The sequence below is a fragment of the Tympanuchus pallidicinctus genome, unplaced genomic scaffold (assembly GCF_026119805.1).
Source record: "Tympanuchus pallidicinctus isolate F22 unplaced genomic scaffold, pur_lepc_1.0 scaffold4, whole genome shotgun sequence".
NCBI lineage: Eukaryota > Metazoa > Chordata > Aves > Galliformes > Phasianidae > Tympanuchus > Tympanuchus pallidicinctus.
The window spans coordinates 24,292,306-24,311,330 of NW_026294758.1; the positions used below are offsets into that span (position 1 = coordinate 24,292,306).

The 19,025-nt window shown below is 37.6% G+C and overlaps 1 protein-coding gene across 3 annotated transcripts in view; it reads right to left on the bottom strand.

The window, feature by feature from the left end:
- Positions 1-18,754, bottom strand: part of SLC27A6 (solute carrier family 27 member 6) — a 41,011-nt gene extending 22,257 nt beyond the window's left edge. For 2 of the 3 annotated variants that reach the window (XM_052701014.1, XM_052701013.1), the window contains exons 1-4: positions 18,014-18,751; positions 8,409-8,615; positions 4,961-5,119; positions 4,375-4,499 (exon numbers count right to left, since the gene is read on the bottom strand). In XM_052701014.1, the coding sequence (XP_052556974.1) occupies positions 4,375-4,499; positions 4,961-5,119; positions 8,409-8,615; positions 18,014-18,530 (1,008 nt within the window). In that variant the 5' untranslated portion in view covers positions 18,531-18,751. Of the gene's footprint in view, positions 1-4,344; positions 4,500-4,960; positions 5,120-8,408; positions 8,616-18,013 lie in introns of all 3 variants that reach the window. The other variant, XM_052701012.1, reaches the window with a different exon arrangement.
- Between the last annotated feature and the right edge of the window lie 271 nt (positions 18,755-19,025).

Sequence of the window (19,025 nt, forward strand, 5' to 3'; positions counted from 1 at the left end):
TTCTACCGATAAGACTACAGTCCAAATACTGTATTTGGCTTTGGAGCCCTGGATACAAAGGACACTGAGTTTCTGTCAAATCTTCAGAGAATAGCAACAAAGCTGGTGAAAAGAATAGAAAACAAGACAAAAGAGGATTGCTGAAGGAACTGGGCTGTTTAGACTGGAGAAGAGGGGGCTTCAGGGACATCTCACTGTTCTCTTACCTGAAAGGCTAAAGTGAGTTGGATGATAGTCTCTTTTCTCAGGTAAAAAGCGAAAGGATGCAAAGAAATGGTCTCCAGTGGTACCAGAGAAGGCTGAATTTGGGTGTCAGTAAGAATTTTTTTCATGAAGACAGTTGTCAAGCACTGAAAAAGGCTGACCAGGGACTATGTGGAGCCTCCACCCCTCGAGATACTTAAGAGACATGTGAATGCAGCAAAAAGGGACAAAGTTTAGCAATGGGACTGAGTAACTCAGGTTGGTGGCTGAAGTCAAAGTTCTTTCCCACCCTAAATGATTCTAACTTTTTCTGAATGACATCAATAGTGGAACCAAAAAGATGACTGTCTAAAGAAACAAGCTGTAAAGAAAGGAATTCAACAAAATACAGGACCTCTTAAAGTCTCCACCAGTCTGGAGTCACCATACTATAACCACCAGCTGGTACCTCAGGTAGCCTTCAGTGCTCATCTGTGTGCTTCCTAAGGTAAACAGAACTACAGGAACAAAACAGAAGGCTTTCAACTTTACCCTTATTGGTGAGAACCAAAAACCAGACACACAGTCATCCTGTGGGCAGGTTCCAAGAGAAACAGGCCAGTACATTTAAACAGAAGGCAGTAGCCAAAAAGAACAGGGTTGTAACCTGTTTTTAAATCCTATTTTAAAATAATGCTGTTGTTGTAGCCATGACAGTTTAAAGCTATCACAAGGCAAAGTTTGTAATAATATACAGTTTACGTTTTATTAGATCAGTTGATGTAACCTTGAGGCAAAAAATAAAAATAAAAGCCTTCAAATTCTCAGTCTGTCTCTAAGCTTCTTCATCCGAACATTCCATTTTCTCTATTAAGCTTTACTAACTTGTACAAATACTGGTTTCAGCCACTGTTAATAAATAAATAAATTAATTAATTTATTAATTAACTGTTAATTAATAAATAAATGACAACTTGGATTAAGAATGCTGCCTGCTTATGACATATTAACTGCTCAAACATTTTGAAAAATACACGGGTTACTAGAAAAACAAAAACTTGCAAAATCTGACCCTCTGGTATTGTAAAACTGAAGTGATACAGAGTATTCAGAATATTCAGATAGAAGGTAGAGATATGGTTGTCTGTAACTGTGATATATTACTGGTTTGGATATTTATTAAAATGTCTATGTTGAAAACCTACAAGTAGCTTCACAAATTTTCATTCCACAAGTTAATGATAAGAGTAAGAACAATTTCTAGTACTGAACAGAAACTGAAGAAAACTTTAATTACATTAGGGAATAAAATGGAATATCAAGTAAATCTTGTGTTGTAGAGAATTGCTTTCTGACTTATTTTTCCTCTTCTATCTGATTGATATCAGTTAAAATTGCTGCCTTCAAAAAAGCTTGTGTCCAGGTAGATGACAGTGTTATCCAACCAACATAAGCACTGTTCTTACACCCTTTCTCACATCACTTGAATCAACAGCAGGGAACTAACTGACAACTGTTTGCTAAACCCAGTGGTGTCAGCTGCCTTGTCTTCCCCTTTTAAAATACTATTGTTCTAATGCAGCGGAATTTAAATAAAATAAACCCTTAAGCATCTTTTCTAAAGTCAATTCAGCACTTAATCCTATCCAAAGAAAACCTTGGCCAAACTGGTTGTAGAGATTGGCTTGCTTCAGCTTAACAAAACCGAGCCTGGAAGCTTATATACACAATCTTATACATCAGAGGTAATCCTAAGGTAATGCTACTGATGCCAAAGGATAACACTGGCTCAATATCAAATGGAGATAAAATAGGACAGATACTTAAAAATTCTTATGAACAATAATTATTGAACTGTGAAACACACTTTGAATACAAGTAGAAGTAAACTCTGGATTCTAACTCAGAGCTTACTAAGTTCATGCAGAGGACTGTAAATGAAATAATTCACGTCATAATGTACAACAGCATAAGACAACTAAAAAAGAGGACAAAATAATCCAGAAGACTGACTTCTAATGTGCATTGGTAAACTATTTCAAGCATGAAAGAAATGCTGTTACCATTCCTATCTTTCCCAAAGCTTAGGCCTCACTATATTATTTAAATCATTATATCATTACTCTAAATCGGAAAGTGATTATTTCTGTTGACCCTCTCTCACCCCTGAGGAAAAAAATATCCATAGATTAATAGAAAAGTCCTTCTAAGACCTTTGCTAAAGATGAAACAGGGAGCTGTACTGAGTTAGATTTTGTTATTTGTTAGAGCACTGTAACTAGAGATGTTATGCAATATCAAGCAGCAAAACCAAATTATTGATGTGCTGAATATCCTTTTTCATAGGAGAAGCCATGCTAATATGTCAGACAAGTTTACAATTTCTATTATACTGGCTGTTATACTTTCTGTATGACCAAACAGGGCAGCAAAATAGTCAGGAAGAGAAAAGGCATGACAGTTACTTATTTAGGAACCCAGAAATAGCTGTAAGCATAACATAATGCAGGACTGTTGTGCTTTTACTTAGAGAGAAAGGACTTTCTTTTCTAATGAATGGTCATTGAGTACAGCAGGTTACTAAACAAACTGGATGCAGAACGGGTTTCAGAAAAAATCTACAGCAATAAGACTTCAGGAGCACATGCAGATGTGAAAAGCAGATAGATCAAACAAGGACAGCTAAACTAAGAGTCTAGGAGCTACCACAAAGACTTGCCAAAAGTTCTGTTCAAAGTCTTTGAAATAAGATCTCCATCCAGACACTGAGCAATTGGCCACCACACTGAGTCAGTGACTACCAATAATCCTCTGCTTACATTTCTGAAATGATATTATCATTATTTACAAATGCAGAAGAAAAATCTTCAAGCAGTTAACATTTGCATTAGCATTGCATCCAACTTCCATACACTTTCACTTTGCTTTATGCATTCTCCTAAACACGCTGTTAAACTAAAAGAGGACATCATTCCATATGCTTAGTTTAGATACTTCCCAGCAGTTACTTGCTTTTACTTATTATTCAGTAAAAGCTGCTTGTGGTCACAACTTACAATTCAAAAGCATTTATTGTAATGCTTTACTAGAGAAAATCATTTACATTGAAAAATTTCACATTTATTACTGAAACAAAATAGGACAGCCTGCAGCTCATAAATTAATAGAACAGCAATTGCCATCATTAGGAAGATGAGTTGTAGTTAAAACTGAACTCTGAGTACTTGTTTCATATTCATTTTGACAAACACAAGTGTTTGTTATGAAACAAGTTATTTTCTTTATCCATTCTGTCTGTATTATTCCATAATAAATCTTCAATTAATCACAGAATCACAGAATTGTAGGGGTTGGAAGGGACCTCCAGAGATCATCGAGTCCAACCCCCCAAAAAAACCCCAACAAATCTTATGCACTTAACTTAGCCTAAAGCTTTGTCTCTCTCTAACATCAAGTTGTAGATATAGGAAGATACAATAAAATAGTTAGACCAAGAGTTAATTCAATTAACAAGAGTCAGTCAGCTCTGTGTGATATTTACAATAGGTTCAGCACACACTGCACTCAATAACCTGCAGAAAGAACATCACACTGCTGAGTACCAAGGGAAAAGATGTATTTTCAAGTTAAGGCTTAAGTAGAGTAAGGGGAGAATGTCACTTTAATGAAATTTGCACTGTTGTCTGAAATAGCTTTCTAACTGGAACAAAAGACAGTCTTCTGATCAGACTAAACTACTTCAAAATTTCAAAATACGATCCACGTGGATCATACAAGGAACCCAACAAGCCAAAACAGTAATGAAACACAACCTGCAAAATTTTAGACTTCTCAAACACTTACATGCCAAAAAACAAAGTTTTGAAAATTCTGAAAGGGTATTTAACGGTAATCCAGGTTTTCTGAAGTTAGTTTGTAAATCTCTGATATTTATTCACTAAATGGCACTGACTCCATTTTTAATCTCTAAGTCCTTTCTCTTACCTTAACATTTTCATAGTTCAAACAGTTAATTTTTTTTTTTTACAGTCTACAGGTCACCAAATATTTCAGGAATCTCATGCAAGATGAAGGGCAGAGGAAAAAGCCGAATACAGCTTTACTTCCTTCCCTCCTTCCTACATAACCAGTGCAAGAACAATAAGTGTACGAGTTACTTACAGATGAATTGCCATCATCTTTGCCACTTACCACTGGTTGGCTGCAAAGGTAGCGGCAAAGTTCTCCAATGTACTGGATGACAGTCACATTGTACTTTTTGCAGTCACTCCAGAACTGACTAGCTGAAAACTTCTTTCTTAAGACACACGTTGCGCCTTAATGGATGCAATAGAAAAAGAAATCAGTTTTTTTCTCTAAGTGGCAGCTTATCTAGCTGTGTTTCTATCCACTGGTTTTCTTAAATTCACCAAAGAACATTTTAATTATATTGCAGTGTACAGTACTTAGTCTGTACGCACATTATGTGCTACACACACTACCAAAATACATGCTTCTGAGTTTCTTTTTACCAAAAAAAATAAAAAAATAATAATAATAAAAAAAAACAAACAAACATTTTTGACCCAAATAACTACATAATCTTTGCCGAAAGACAGCTGGCAAAAGAGGTCCTCCTCTATTACAAGACCTTCCTATGCCCTCAAAATGCAGACCCATAAAGCTACCCAGAAAATAATGTTCATTGATTTAGTTCCTCTAAAAGCAGTGAAGCCAAATTTCTTTAGACATATGTTTATAATAATTAATTGTACATAAAAAATTAAATAAATCCTACCTAATTCAATGCATCCACCAATACCAAGAAGAGATGCTGCACTGTGATAAAGAGGCAGAGTAATATAAATTATGTCTTCTGCAGTAGCACCAAAAGCCCAGAGTCCAGCAGCTCCTTTAAGAACTTGCATGTGACTGATGACTGCAGCCTTTGGAAGACCTGTAATGAAAACACAATACTCTGCATAAAGCTCACCTTCAAGAGAAGCCATTTCTTTCTTTCAAAGTGATTTCTTTAAAATCATAACTGTATCAGTACTTTGATAGACACCTGTTCAGCTAAATAGACAACCGTAAGCGCCGTATTGTATGTTTGTTTTTCACACGTAACAACACATCAGATGATTGTTAGTTATCAGACGTGTGTTAGTTATTAAATCTGATGTAAATCGATTCAAATAAGAGGTCTTGATCAATACACTATCTAATTACACAAAACTAACAAAGGGTCAGCTATACACATGAACTTCTTTCTACATAAAGCAGAATAGTTATTTTTTAGGCAAGAGTCCAACATAATTAAGAAAACTATGCAATCTGCACCAGGTAGATGTAGTAGAGTACACTTATCTAAACATATGTTCATCTAAGTCTAGCAACTTGTTCTAGAACGCTGTGAAGACTATGTAGAATTTAATGCAATCTAGTAAAAGATGCTCAAAGTCTATTCCAATTGTGCTCTTCTCAAGGAGATTCTTGATTTTCAGTACAGAATATCTGTGCTGAATTAGACTTGTACAAGTGGGCACTGTGAACAAGTACTCTGGTATTTGCTATTTTGAATGGGGGATGCGATCTTACTCAATATGTGTTCTCTAGTACATGCAAAAATTTCAGACTTAGTCTTCTTGACTAATAAAAAATACAACTATTTAAATTCCAAAAAATGTAGTGGATCTGTGAAAGCTTTATCACTTCTTCTACTGAAGCTACTTTATTTTGAAAACTAACTAGAGCTGTTAAGTGGAAGCATAATCTATGGAGATTCTAGTTAACAGTTATTCCAAAGCTCATCACAAAAAAGAAAATGCAGTAAATCCATGATGTCAACCAAAAAGGAATTCCAGTGGAATAGATTGCCCAGGGAGCTTATGGGGTCTCCACCCTTGGAGATCTTCAAAAGCTGCCTCAGGTATGGTCCTGAGCTGGTGTGTGTCTGTGCTTTAACAGAGGGGTTCAGCCAGATAAACTCAGGAGGCCCTGGCAACTTAAGCTGTTCTGTGATTTTGAGATTCTATGAAATGCTCTGGAGAGTCTTGAGTTCTTTCTTTCTGCTGCTACGAACAGCTGACTACAGGCTGTGCTAGACAGTACTTACTTTAAAGTATCCTAACAGCCAGTAATTTTATATTAAACACTAGACTCCTGTATTATCAAAAGTGCTTAAATGTTGACTTACTTTATATTAAAAGAAGGTATCCCAGACTCCTCAAGCTAAGTAAATCTTATCCTTCTAATTAGTCTTATCCTTTTAATTACACTGCACAGGAATAAAAAAAATGCAATGTAAACTAATATAATAAACACAGGTATCCCATAACATCCTTCTCTCCAAATTGGAAAAACACGGATCAGATGGATGGACTGTTCAATGGATGAAGAACTGGTTGCAGGATCAAGTTCAGACGTGGGGCCGATGTCTCAATGTCTGAATGGAGATCAGTGACAAGTGGTGTTGCATAGAGGTCAGTGCTGGGACTGATACTTTTTAATATCTTCATCAATTACGTGGACAGGGGAGTCAAGTGCACCCTCAGCACATTTGCTGATGACACCAAGGTGTGGGATGCAGTTGAAGCATCAGAGGGACAGGATGCCATCCACAGGGACCTAGACAGGCTTGAGTATTGGGCCCATGTGAACTTCGTGAGGTTCAACAAAACCAAATACAAGGTCTTGCGCTTGGGTTAAGACAACATCCTCTACCAATACAACCTAGGAGATGAAAGCATTGAGTGCAGCCCTGCCAAAAAAAGACCTGGGGATACTGGTGGATGGCAAGCTGGACATAAGCCAGCCAATATGCCCTTGCCACCCAAAAAAGCCAACCAAATCCTGGGCTGCATTGAAGGAATTGTGACCAACAGGGCAAGGTAGGAGATCCTGCCCCTCACTCTGTGCTGATGAGGCCTTGCCTGGAGTACTGTGTCCAGATGGGGAGCCCTCCATACAGGAGAGACATAAATCTGTTGGAACATATCTAGAGAAGGGCCACAAAAATTATCCCAGGGATGGAGCACCTTTCCCACAAGGACAGCCTGAAAGACCGGGGCTGTCCAACTTGCAGAACAGAAGGCTCTGAGGTGACCTAGTGACCTTTCAATATCTGAAGGGGAGCTACAGGAAAGAAGGGGACAGACTCTTTAGCGGGGTCCAAGGACAAGGTGAAACAGTTTCAAGTTTAAAGAGGAGAGATTTAGTTAAGTTACAAAGAAAAAGTCTTTTACAGTGAGGGTGGTGAGGCACTGAAACAGGTTGCCCGGAGATGTGGTTGATGCCCCATACCTGGAGACTGTCAAAGCGAAGGTGGATCAAGGCCTGGCAAGCTAATCTGGCTGTGCATGTGCATGTTCTTTGCAAAGGATTTGGACTAGATGACCTTTAAAAGTCTTTTCCAACTCAAAGTATTCTATTCTTCTATGATATGTGTTAGTGTTACTATAGTGTTATTATACAGCTGACATCTGGACATTTTGAGCTTTTTAATTTTTTTACTTCAGACCAACATTTTTACTTTTTAGATCTTCTCCTGGAAGCAGAAATAAATATACTAAATAATTATTTATATGAAGGAAAAAAAACATAACAAAAAAAACCCACCCATAAAGTAAATCTTTAATTCCTCCTGTAGCTAAAACTGAATGAGAATGCCAACCTGCTTATTTTAGCAACATCATGCTCCTTTTCAAGTCACTAAACAGTTGTTTGTGGGGTTTTTTTGTTTGTTTGTTTGTTTTTTGTTTTGTTTTGTTTTGTTTTCAGCCTTAGCTTCTTAGCTGCTGCACAACTGGTATTAAATTTAGCCATCTGTTTCTACACTAAAAGTCTAATAACTTAATCCTATTTTCAGTCAATACATAGAGCTCAACTTAATGAAGAAAAAATGTCTATTTGCTTGTTTTTTAAAGTTCTGAGTACAGTGTTAGGATGTTAACTGTAAAAACAGGGAAAAAATATTTTATAAACACCTCAGCAGTTAACTAGGCAGCAAAGCTTCTCTCACGGTATTTGTACAATCTAGCAAATAAAAAAAAGAAAAAGCACATAATGCTTTAAATGTAAGTATTCATCAGTAAGAAGAATGCTTATTTCCCAACAAAATGATATGAAATATGATATTCTATTATAAAAAGGTTAATCAAAAGATGAGAGCATCAAAAAAAAAAAAAAAAAATCAAGCTTGTAGATGACAGCTTTAAGAAAATATAATCTCTTTAGCATACTTGTACCTGTTGTTCCTGAAGTAAATATATATAAAACGGAAGATCTGAGGTTACTGGCAGAGCGTCGACTAACTGGAACAGGGTCTTCAGATGCAGCCTCCATTTTGCCTAAAAGGCTATGCACACTTGGAAAAGTGGAATCCTTGGACATTACCCAAACACTGATGTCTTTCGGGAGGTTAGGAAGAATTTCTTCTAAAGTTCCAAGCAAGTCTTAAAATTTAATATAAAATAATGTTAGTTAGATTATGTCTCCAAAAAGTAAATGCAACTAAGATACAATTTCTCTGAAAGTTTTAATTTTTATAAGAGGAAGAGAAATTTTATTCATCTTCATTGATGTAAATACATAAAATAGTGATGAGGTGGACTGGAAATTGAATGAAAACAGGATCTAAAATAATAAGAGCGCTGCTGACTCCACAGGGTCTAATTGTCATCTAGCTCTTACAGCAAAATGGTGGTCCTTGATTACCAGCTCCTGCTCTCCTGCTTACCACTGCATTTTTTACAACTCTTTCTCACTGTTAAGAATAGAAAGTGGCATCATTAAGCTTTGAATAAAAGATGAATAAGTATTAAAGGTGCATGGTAAACATACACACAGCCAACAGTTACAGTGCAGGTTTCCCTGGATGTCCTAAACAGCAATCTCTTGAATAGAGGCTCTTTTTCTCAAAAACACAGATGTGATTCAAATGAGAGGGGGGTTGGGGGGGAAGAAAAAAAAAAAAAAAAGAAAAAGAAAAAGATTAAAAGAAAAAAAAAAAAAAAAGGAAGAAGAAGAAAAAAAGCAAAGTATCATGTGTATGGACACCTGAATTTCAGAGAATAGAAATATGATACGGCCCTGTGGCTTATTCAGACACTTCCAAAAAAAGTGTCTATTTCTGTGGTTCTTCAACTTTATCTTCGCCTGAATCTAATTTTAGGTATCAAACACATTATTTTTTGTAACTACACATTCATTCATTCACAAATAACACTCCTATTAGCTTTTACCTCAGTTTAAATGCAAACTCACTTTTATAAAATAAAATCAGCAGTGCAGATAAAATGTATGTTTTTTGCTTAAGCAGGAAAGAAACTGAGAGTTTCCCAGTTTAGCCCCAGATTAAATAGAAAAAATAGATTAAATAGAAAAATTTGAACAAAGGCCAATTCCTAATGAATTTAGTATTTATATTTTTAAGCATTTTTCAATCAATTTGAATATCAGAATATCAAACAGATATTAAAGTACTAATCCAGCAAATTTCTTAGGTGTAGGAACAGTCATACTGCTTTCAGTATAACCATTCATATATTTACACTTAAGTGCATTACTGGACCTCAGCCTATATGATCAATCTTGTAAATATCCCCGTGGATATAAACGTATGTTATTATCTCAGGTTTTATAAATGAATAAATGAATAAAGTTGAAATGACTCATCCAGAACCTCATAGTAAAGCACTGCCAGAGCCAGCGTTTGAACTCCTTATGCCAACCCCAAGCTCATTTTGCAAATACAAAATACGAGTATCATCAGTAAAACTCTTTTGCATATACTGTACACCATAACTGTGCAAGATATTTAATCATTCAAAAAAAATATTTTCCTCTTGACAGACTATTTTATATGTTTTAGTGAATGACACTTCTATTACCTTAACAGAGATACAGCCTCCCATTCCCATGGAAATGCCTTACATGAATGCCTTACAAACCTGAAGATGACACAGGATGGCTTCTGTATGTTTTGTAAATCTTTAGCAAGTATATCTGATGGGGTTGTGACATAATCATTTTTGCATCCTAACTCCCTTCACTGTAGAGTTATTTCAAGAAGATATCATCCAAATAATAATGAAAATCTAAAAGAGTACTCTATTTGAATAATTTGAGTACAGTCCCCTTTCACTCACTGTACGTAGAACACAGTAATGAGAAAGAAAAGTCATTTTAAGCACAGCAGTGTGGACTGAAGGAAATCTTACACAGTGAAAATTCAGGTTCTCTCAACAGTAATTCCCCTTTGCTGTCACATTATAAAATTAGGGCATATTTTTCTATTCATAAATAAATATTAAAGCACAACAGCAGTATTTCTAATGATTAACAGCTGTTAATAAACCAAGGAGGACTAAATGACTATGTTGCTTCCAAATATACTGGTAGTTGCAGGTACAGAGTTAGATTAAAAGAAATAAAAGTGTATTCGAAGTGGCTGGAGCTCAATTTCTGTTCTCAAAAGTAGTCAAAGAGTACAAAATCCGTAACAGTTTATTGACTGTATTGGCATAGGCACCAATTACTGTGCTGGCAGAGATGTTAAGGACAGTTAAGAATTGTTCATTGTTAATATTAAGGATTTCTCAATTTCCACAACTCCTAGTAATCACACATACCAAACTCAGCTGGCCACATTGTATCGTCAGTGTGGTGTACAGATACTAAGCACTCAATAGGAGTTACTAAGTAAAATCTTCCTGTATAACTGAGCATGTAGCTGTAAATGAAATTTTTCCTTTGGTTGAATTACTGTCATGGTTTCATGATTTTGGTTATCAGTGTTCCACATCACAACATCATGTAAAGCACTGGGAGTTAAAGAGTCAATCCCTCGCTTCCTTGGACCACCAATTTTCTCAATACCTGACTCTCAGAAGAAAATAACTGCATATCCCAGAGGACTCTGTGCTCAGAGCAGAAGATAAAGCTGGCAAGTCATGGGACTTGCTCTCTCTGTCGCTGCCTGGCAGTGTGTAGTATTTCTCCTTCAGTTCAGAGTAAGGCGTTCAGTTTTGGATCCACCCCCCCCCCCCCCCCCCCTCTCTCTCCCATTATGAGCCTCAATTCCAATTATGTGTTGTATTATACTGTATTATCTTCCATTCTGATATCCTATTTAGTACATTAACCTTCCTGCTCAGATCATTGCCACTGTCCTTAGGCCCATCTCCCAGTCATTCTCCTCTCCCCTGCCCCTTTCCCAGGTTTTGGATCTGTAGGTTCCCTGCCCTGTTCGTGACAGTACAGAGCTGAACCAGGCTGTAAAATACCAACATCCTCCCGTCCTCTTTTCTGGGCCAGTGGGCCTGCAGGCCTGCTCTCCCAGTCACGCACAGATCTACAGATAACTCCGTAACAATTACAAACAATCTTCTTGCAAAATGCCCACAGAAAACAAACACAGCTACAAACCAGAAAACAGTATCTCTGTTTATAAGTAATGCAGGTACCAAAGAGGCCATTACTGAATTTCTTCATTTTCCATAGCTAGATTCATTACTTCACAAGAATCACAAGAATCACAAGAATCACACAAGAATCACAAGGTTGGAAACGACCTATAAGATCATCCAGTCCAACCGTCTCCTCATCACCACTGCCACCACTAGTACTAAACCATATCACGCAGCACGTCATCCAGACGCCTCTTGAACACTGCCAGGGATGGCGACTCCACCACCTCCCTGGGCAGCCATTCCAGTGCCTGACCACTCTCTGAGAGAAACAGTTCTTCCTTATGTCCAACCTGAACCTCCTCTGATACTTCTTGAGTTATTTCTAATTGTTCTGTCTTCCATGTTTTTGACAATAATAAAAATGAAGGTGTAACACTGGCCTATTGCTGTTCTCTCTGCAGGAGATATTTTTGCTTAGAAGTATATAATAAAAAAGAAAAATTCACAAATATTTCTGATATGTTTTTCTTGTTTTCTTTTGTTTTTTGTTTTTTGTTGTTTGCTTTTTTTTTTTTTTTTTTTAATTCAGAAATTCCAGATAAGGTGTGCACCTAGTTCTTTAAGTGTTTGAGAAATAAGAACTACAAAAAAGAAAAAAAAAGGATTTCTCTCTGATTTTTTTTTTCTTTTCCTTTCTTTATTTGAGGAAAGGAAATGGTAATTACTAATATCAACTTCATGTGTATAGTCATTTAATATCAAAGAATAACAGAAGGGAATAACTCCCTTTTAGTAGAGTGAAATATTTTTACTCTAAATAATTAAGATCCAACTTCAGAATAGAAGCGCATGCTGTTTCTCAGCTCATACAACGAAGGACTGTATCTGTTGTACAAGAACTGGCTATTTTTTTAAACGATTATTGAACATTAGATCTGTGAGTAAATTATACAACAGAACAGCATTTTTCTTTTTTGTTCAGGAACCGATTACTTGGAGCAATATGCGAACATTTGTAATGATAAACAAAGGGTAATTTAAAATTGCAGTTTTCAAAGTGGCAGAAACATAAAGTTACCTCTGGAACAGGAATGAACAAGGGGTATTGGAAGACAGAACTCTCAGCTGTGCTAAGGCAATTCCAGAGAATAATTCAGATGACAGTCAACTCGTGTTGTTCCATGAACAGAGAATTTACATGCCTGATCTTGCATAGAGCTCACTGGTCCTTACATATCATCTTGTCCTTGTGCCAAAAATAAACAGCCTGCTTAGAGAAACTACTACATTTCAATATTTCTAGAGGTACATGGCATGTGTAATTAACCACATAGTAAAGAAATGATAGTAAAGCAATTCAGCTATTCATATCTGTGGTTTTCAAGTACTTTTTGGCTCTGTAAACTATGAAATTTTGATCAGGTTTTGGTTTATTTGTTTTAGAAGAAATGACTTTATCTAATGTTTTGCAATATAGACAGCAGCTCTGTGTGCACTGTTTACACAGTTAGTATATGAATATTCACCATTGCTACCTATTCCACTGAAGAAAAAAAAAAAAAAAATTAAAGATATGTCAAAAGGAATTTGCTTCTCCAAATATTTTTTTCCCTTTTTAGCAACTCATTGTTTAACAAAATGCTCATGAAACTGTGTTAAGTTCACATGCATATATAAATAAACATCTTTTGAGGCTCTTTTAAGAAAGAAAGGAAACACACTTTGGTTATAAGCAACTGTCCTAGACTGCAAGATGTACAAAAGGTTTTTTATATTATTTCCTAGGAAAGAAACAATGTGGCCTATTGGCAAACAAACAACAGTCCTACACTGATGAAAGGAATAAATCAGATTATGAGATAGACTTGCATTGAACAAGAAGTTACTCAGTAAGCAAGCTGTATCTAATTGTTCTTACATAAATTTGATGAGCACCCTGACTCAGTAAACTATGGCATGTCCAAACTGTTTCCCACACTGTCTGGCATCAGAAAACTTACTGTTACCTGTACCTGATTGCCAAGTGACTCCTTGTACTCAGCGTCTATTCTCACTAAGTAGTAAAAACAGAAATTTCAAGTCAGTTGCAGATCCAGTGATGGAATCTTGAAGTGCCACTGTAGGCAGAAAACATTCAGTTGGCACAATCTTCCCATCAAAGGATATCTTGGGACAAAGACATAGGTTGAAATAAAACAAATGCTCAAAGAGATACAGCGTCAAATAGAACTGTTAAGAGTGTCTTCTGCAGATCTGCTATGCTTTCCTTGTCCTGTATGTTCAGTTCCAGATACCTTTGATCACTTATTTCAAAGTTCAGAAAAGACAAATTCTTACAAAATTATTTTTTTTTTTTTGTACCCAATTACTTCCACATGAAAGACGACACTGCTATTTTTACATAATAGTAATTTAAAAATACATCAAATATTTTCTTTACTCATTTTTGGCAGGATGTAGACACATTTCTGTCTGAACTTTACCTCTATCAGCATAAATCGTGGTTCTGAGCTCAAATAACTGGCAAAAAGAGTTCGATTACTGCACAAAGCACTGCCAATGCCTAAAGAGTAAAGAACTCTGGCCAGGAAAAAGCTGCACTTTGCACAGCTGAGAGATATCGTTCTGAATGGCAGAATCACAGAATGGATGAGATTAGAAGGGACTGACTGTCGGAGGTCATCTTAGTCCAACACAGTCATGGTTTTGCTTAAACACAATCACTTAAGAGCAGCTGCCCAAGCACATACACACAGCATGTAGTCTTTGCTGTCAGGGCTGTTGTAACACAATCCTTTCACAGCGAAATCCTTGAATCAGAAGTATTGATGGCAAGCAAGGCTCAGCTGAACTCTTTCCAGTAAGAGCATGCTATAAATGCACTAATGAATTCTGTTTGTATCTTTCGGGTGAGTCACTAGATTATGACTGTTTTTTTATGGTACTGCTTTTACACAGCTGAGATAAAATATGTTTCTTGTTCAAGTAAGACTTAAATTAATAGAAATATTCCCTACAAAGACCACAGTGCCTTAAAAGTTAAAGCATAACTCAGTATCTTAATTCTGTTTGTACTCATAATATTTAAATAAATAAGGGTGACAGAATCCGGCAATAAATGTAGTCAGAATAAGCACCTTTTAGCAGATCAGATTCCCAGTAAACTGACAATTTGATAGGCAGAAGGCATACAGCTTCCTTTTTCTCCTTCACAAGTTCTTTACCTACCTACCTCTCGGACAATTGCTGCCTTATTAAAAACACAGTTTCAAGCTTCTGACTCTTAAAACAAGTATTCTCCAGAATGTGAGTGGTGATAGAAAGTTTCTGAAGATGGAAGACTGAAAAAGTTAGATAAGAAATAAAAGCAAGAGCTAAAGATCCCAAAGTCATTGAAATGCTTTTGAAAAGACAGCAAATGAAAACAGCTAAAGAAAAATTTGTTCTGAACTACAATGCCAAGTGGAAATACTAGAAAAGAACACAAGGTATATATATTGGCAAAACGGAATCTGCATGTGCCTTACATGCAAGGCAATTCTAAAGGGAATAAACTAAGTTACTAGGTGTTGCAGGCAACAACAAATTATGCTAAATGAACCAAAAGAACACTGCTATTCTGCAAAAAATACCACTTGCTAGAGATACTCATTTCACATAAGAAACCAACAAGAAGGAGACACTTCACAGCTCTTCTAGCATATGAGAAGAATCAAAGCTTCAGGTATTCTGCAAACTTCCTGCAACTGAATCAAAATGAAACCCCAAAACATCAGTTCTACTAGAAAACTTGAATCCAAAGTCAGAAGTATCAGAGAGATTATCACAGTATTGTTAGACAAGAACAAGACCTGGCTGCAAATGCTGAAGGAAAGATTATACTAAACCACAACCTCTGAAAAATTTGCAGACAGAAAAGACAACTTAGGAGTACAAAGTCCACAAATTAGAGTGATCTTGCAAGAAGCAACGTGAAAGGCATGGAAGAAAATGTAACCATAAATACCACCCGGACTATCTGGAGAGAAAGTTAAAGCATACTGAAAAAAAATGACAAGATATACCAAAAGAAGAAATAAGATGCAATTGCCACACACAGAGATTTGTCAACCAACACAGAGATTTGTCAATAAACAATTGATCCGTGGGTAGTGATGCAGATATCAACAGAAAGTTGGAGGTCCACTGTCACAGAAATGAAATTTAATTGGATTTAAATGCAGATTGAGATTTAAATCCAGATTTAATGTGCCACTAACAAGCACAAATTTCAAGAGAAAATTTGGTCCTGCTGAGCACAGACAGTTAATGACCAAAATGTGACAGGACAATTTCCACTGTGCTGCAGTGTTAACTAGATCAAAGGTAATCCGAAGTACTGATAATACAGCTTTGTAACTCTTCAAATGGAATTTTTAACACAAGCTGGAACACGTGTTTTTAGTGTATGCCTTGTGCAATAGAATATCCAATTTAGTATGCTGAGTTCAGGCTATCTACAGTCCTGTAGAAAAGAGCATCAAAAGAGCAAAGCACACAAGAAAAACTCAGGTCGTACCTACTGATAAGGCAGTAACCCTTGAAACACAAATACTGGATGAAAAGATTTTAATACACCTCCGAGAATTTATCTAATCAACTATGCAAATGCATTGTTAAATACTGACCTGCAATTTTTATAAATATTAAGGGGCACAATGTGTGATAACAATGTATGATCCAACCTTTTGTTTCGAGTGACATGAATCAGCCCTCACTGCCTCTGAACAGCGTGTTAACCTTAAACTTGAAAACACAGATCTCTTTGCAGAGGCTGCTTCTCCATATGACGTGGCCAGCAAACTAAGCAGGGCTTCAGCTTTTTTCACAGAGATGGGCAAAAAGAGCTCCTAAGTCCCAAAGAATTATGTAAAATCTTGTACCTCAAGGGTCTGAGGAATTGAACACAGAGACCCACGAATAATGTAAGAATACCATCACATAAAAGACCAACTCAGACAGCAGCTTGTAGGTATAACCTATTTACACATTGCTTTTCTATGAGCTGAGATGGCAGACTTAAAAAATAATCACAGACAGTGCTCAAGAACTGCCTTAAGATTAAACCAGTTCCTCAGTCTAATGACTTAAAAGCACATATTTAAGAGACTGTGTTAAATGAGTTATTCTTTTAATTAAGTAAGAAGGCAACATTTAAAACTGAGAGATCAGAAACACTCACCATACGCTTTGGGATTATATTTAAGTTTCATTTGTTTAGTTATTAAGTACACCTTTACTCTTAAACCAGCATAGGCATACAATTGGAATACATAGTAATTTTAAAGTATGTAAGGGAAAAATATTAAATACAACCATGAAAGCAGAAATTTTCAGTAGCATAGAGCAGACAGAAAGAAATTTATACCAGTTAGGTCTCATGAATGCAAAGCCCTGCAAACTTTGTTAACAGGAATAAGACAAGAAGATGTGAACTAGACATAAGGCATTTGAAATAATTTGAAACATTTGAAATAATAATTTTAGAGAGGCAGAATGAAGCCAACATTTCAAATTTTGAACTATCCTCCTTCACCCAGTGAGTCACAGTTCTACATGATCCTTTGCTATTGTGGGTTACACCAAGAGTTGATCAAAAAGGTAGAGGTGCTCAGGAGCCCAATTTTAGGTTATATCTCTCTGGCTTTGATTTATAGATCTCTATAACTGGGTCTTAACTGCAATAATAAAATGCACAGTATATCTACATGAAGTTTCTGAATTATTTTTAAGTATATAATAAAAAAACGTACTGGAAAAACACAAAAGACACTGTTATCACCTAATGAAACACAGTGATCTCTTCTATAATCTTCTACTTACAAGGTAAGTTGGTTATTGTAAATCAACCTTCTACATGCTGCACCTATAAAGTAAAACTCCCAGTTCTAGACTCTGGGAAACAGGCTTAGCTTTGTGAATAGATGTAAAGAAGAATCTGCATAGCTCATAGCTATGGTACAAACTTTACAGTTTTAGCTACTACAAGAATGGTAGAACAGTTCAGGAAAATAAAATTCATTACTTAATAATGTAACATAAAAATTGACTGTTTCAAACAGTGGGAAACTATTCTCATTAGCTCATTTTAATGTTCTCTGAGACATATTGGGCAAATTTTGAAGTAATTAAACATTTGGAACAAGCTACGTGCAGATGTTGCAAACTTTTCTGCAATGAATACCATCAAGAACAGTTTAAATCCATGCCCCCAGAGCATGGATATACTTCATTTGTGTGACTTCAGCTTTATCCTGAAGCCCTGAAGCTAGAAAGCCGCAGATTTCTTTCATTCCGTGAACATCTCAAACTTTGGTTTTCAGTGAAGGAGCTGAAAGGGCATACAGTGGAAGAATGTGACATTAAAAGCTTTAGACATATAAATCATCTGAATACTCTACCTGCTCCCACAATCAATATCTTGGGTTCACAACTAGTGAGACAGTGCAGGAGAGACCTGGAGCGGACATTGAAGTTGAGGAAAGCCACCACGCATCCGAGCTTGGCCAGTCCAAACCACACGTGGATGAAGTCGGGCTCGTTGCCCATCAGCAGGGCCACCGTGTCACCCTTCTTCAGAGTGCCGTGGTGAAGGAAAACCTGCGCTACCCTGTTACTGCGCCTGTCCACATCCCGGTACGAGAGCACCTTCCCATCATAGATGAGGAATGCTTTGCGGGGCTGCTTCTCAGCCAGCTTCACAAACTTGTCCAGCACGGTGACAACCTTCCCTCTCTGCCTGTAGCTCTCCACTCTCAGCCCATAAAGCAGCACCTTCAGCAAGTATCTCAGATCAGCCCAGAAGTAGGGGAAGAGAAGTTTCTGGATGAGATGCAAGGAGGCAATGCCAGCCACAACGCCCGGTAACCAGGAGGGAAGAAGCATTGGGAACGGAGAGAGGTCGTCCCAGGAACGCATTCCCTTACAGCACACGGCGCGGCACCCAGCGAGCAGCCTGCCGGGGCGCAGTCTGAGGAGGAAACCCACCGGCAAGCACCCGCCTCAGCCTCGGCCGCGCCCGGAGCCGCCGGCCAGCCGCAGCCAGCTCCGCACTTGGCGGAATGCAAGCACCGCGGAGAGAGGCGAGGTCGGGGGGGGCGGTAGCTCAGCACCTTTAGCCTTCCCCTCCCTCCTCGGGACTCCCGGCGCCGCGCCGAGCCGCTGAAGAGGCGGCGGGGGCCGCTCCCTGAGCCTCTTGCATAAGGCGCGGGCCGCCTCACTCCACCCCGCGCTCACATCGCGGCGGCGGGAGGACGAGCAGCTGCTGCGCATGGTGCCGGCAGAGCAAACGGAGCCTTGCGCCAGGCGGGCGTGCCGTGCTGTGCCGTCCCTTCTTGTGGCTGTTCGGTCCTGGGATGTCCTTACGCTTCCGCTCTGCCGAGGCGTCCAGCCGGACTTGGGGTACACAGCCTT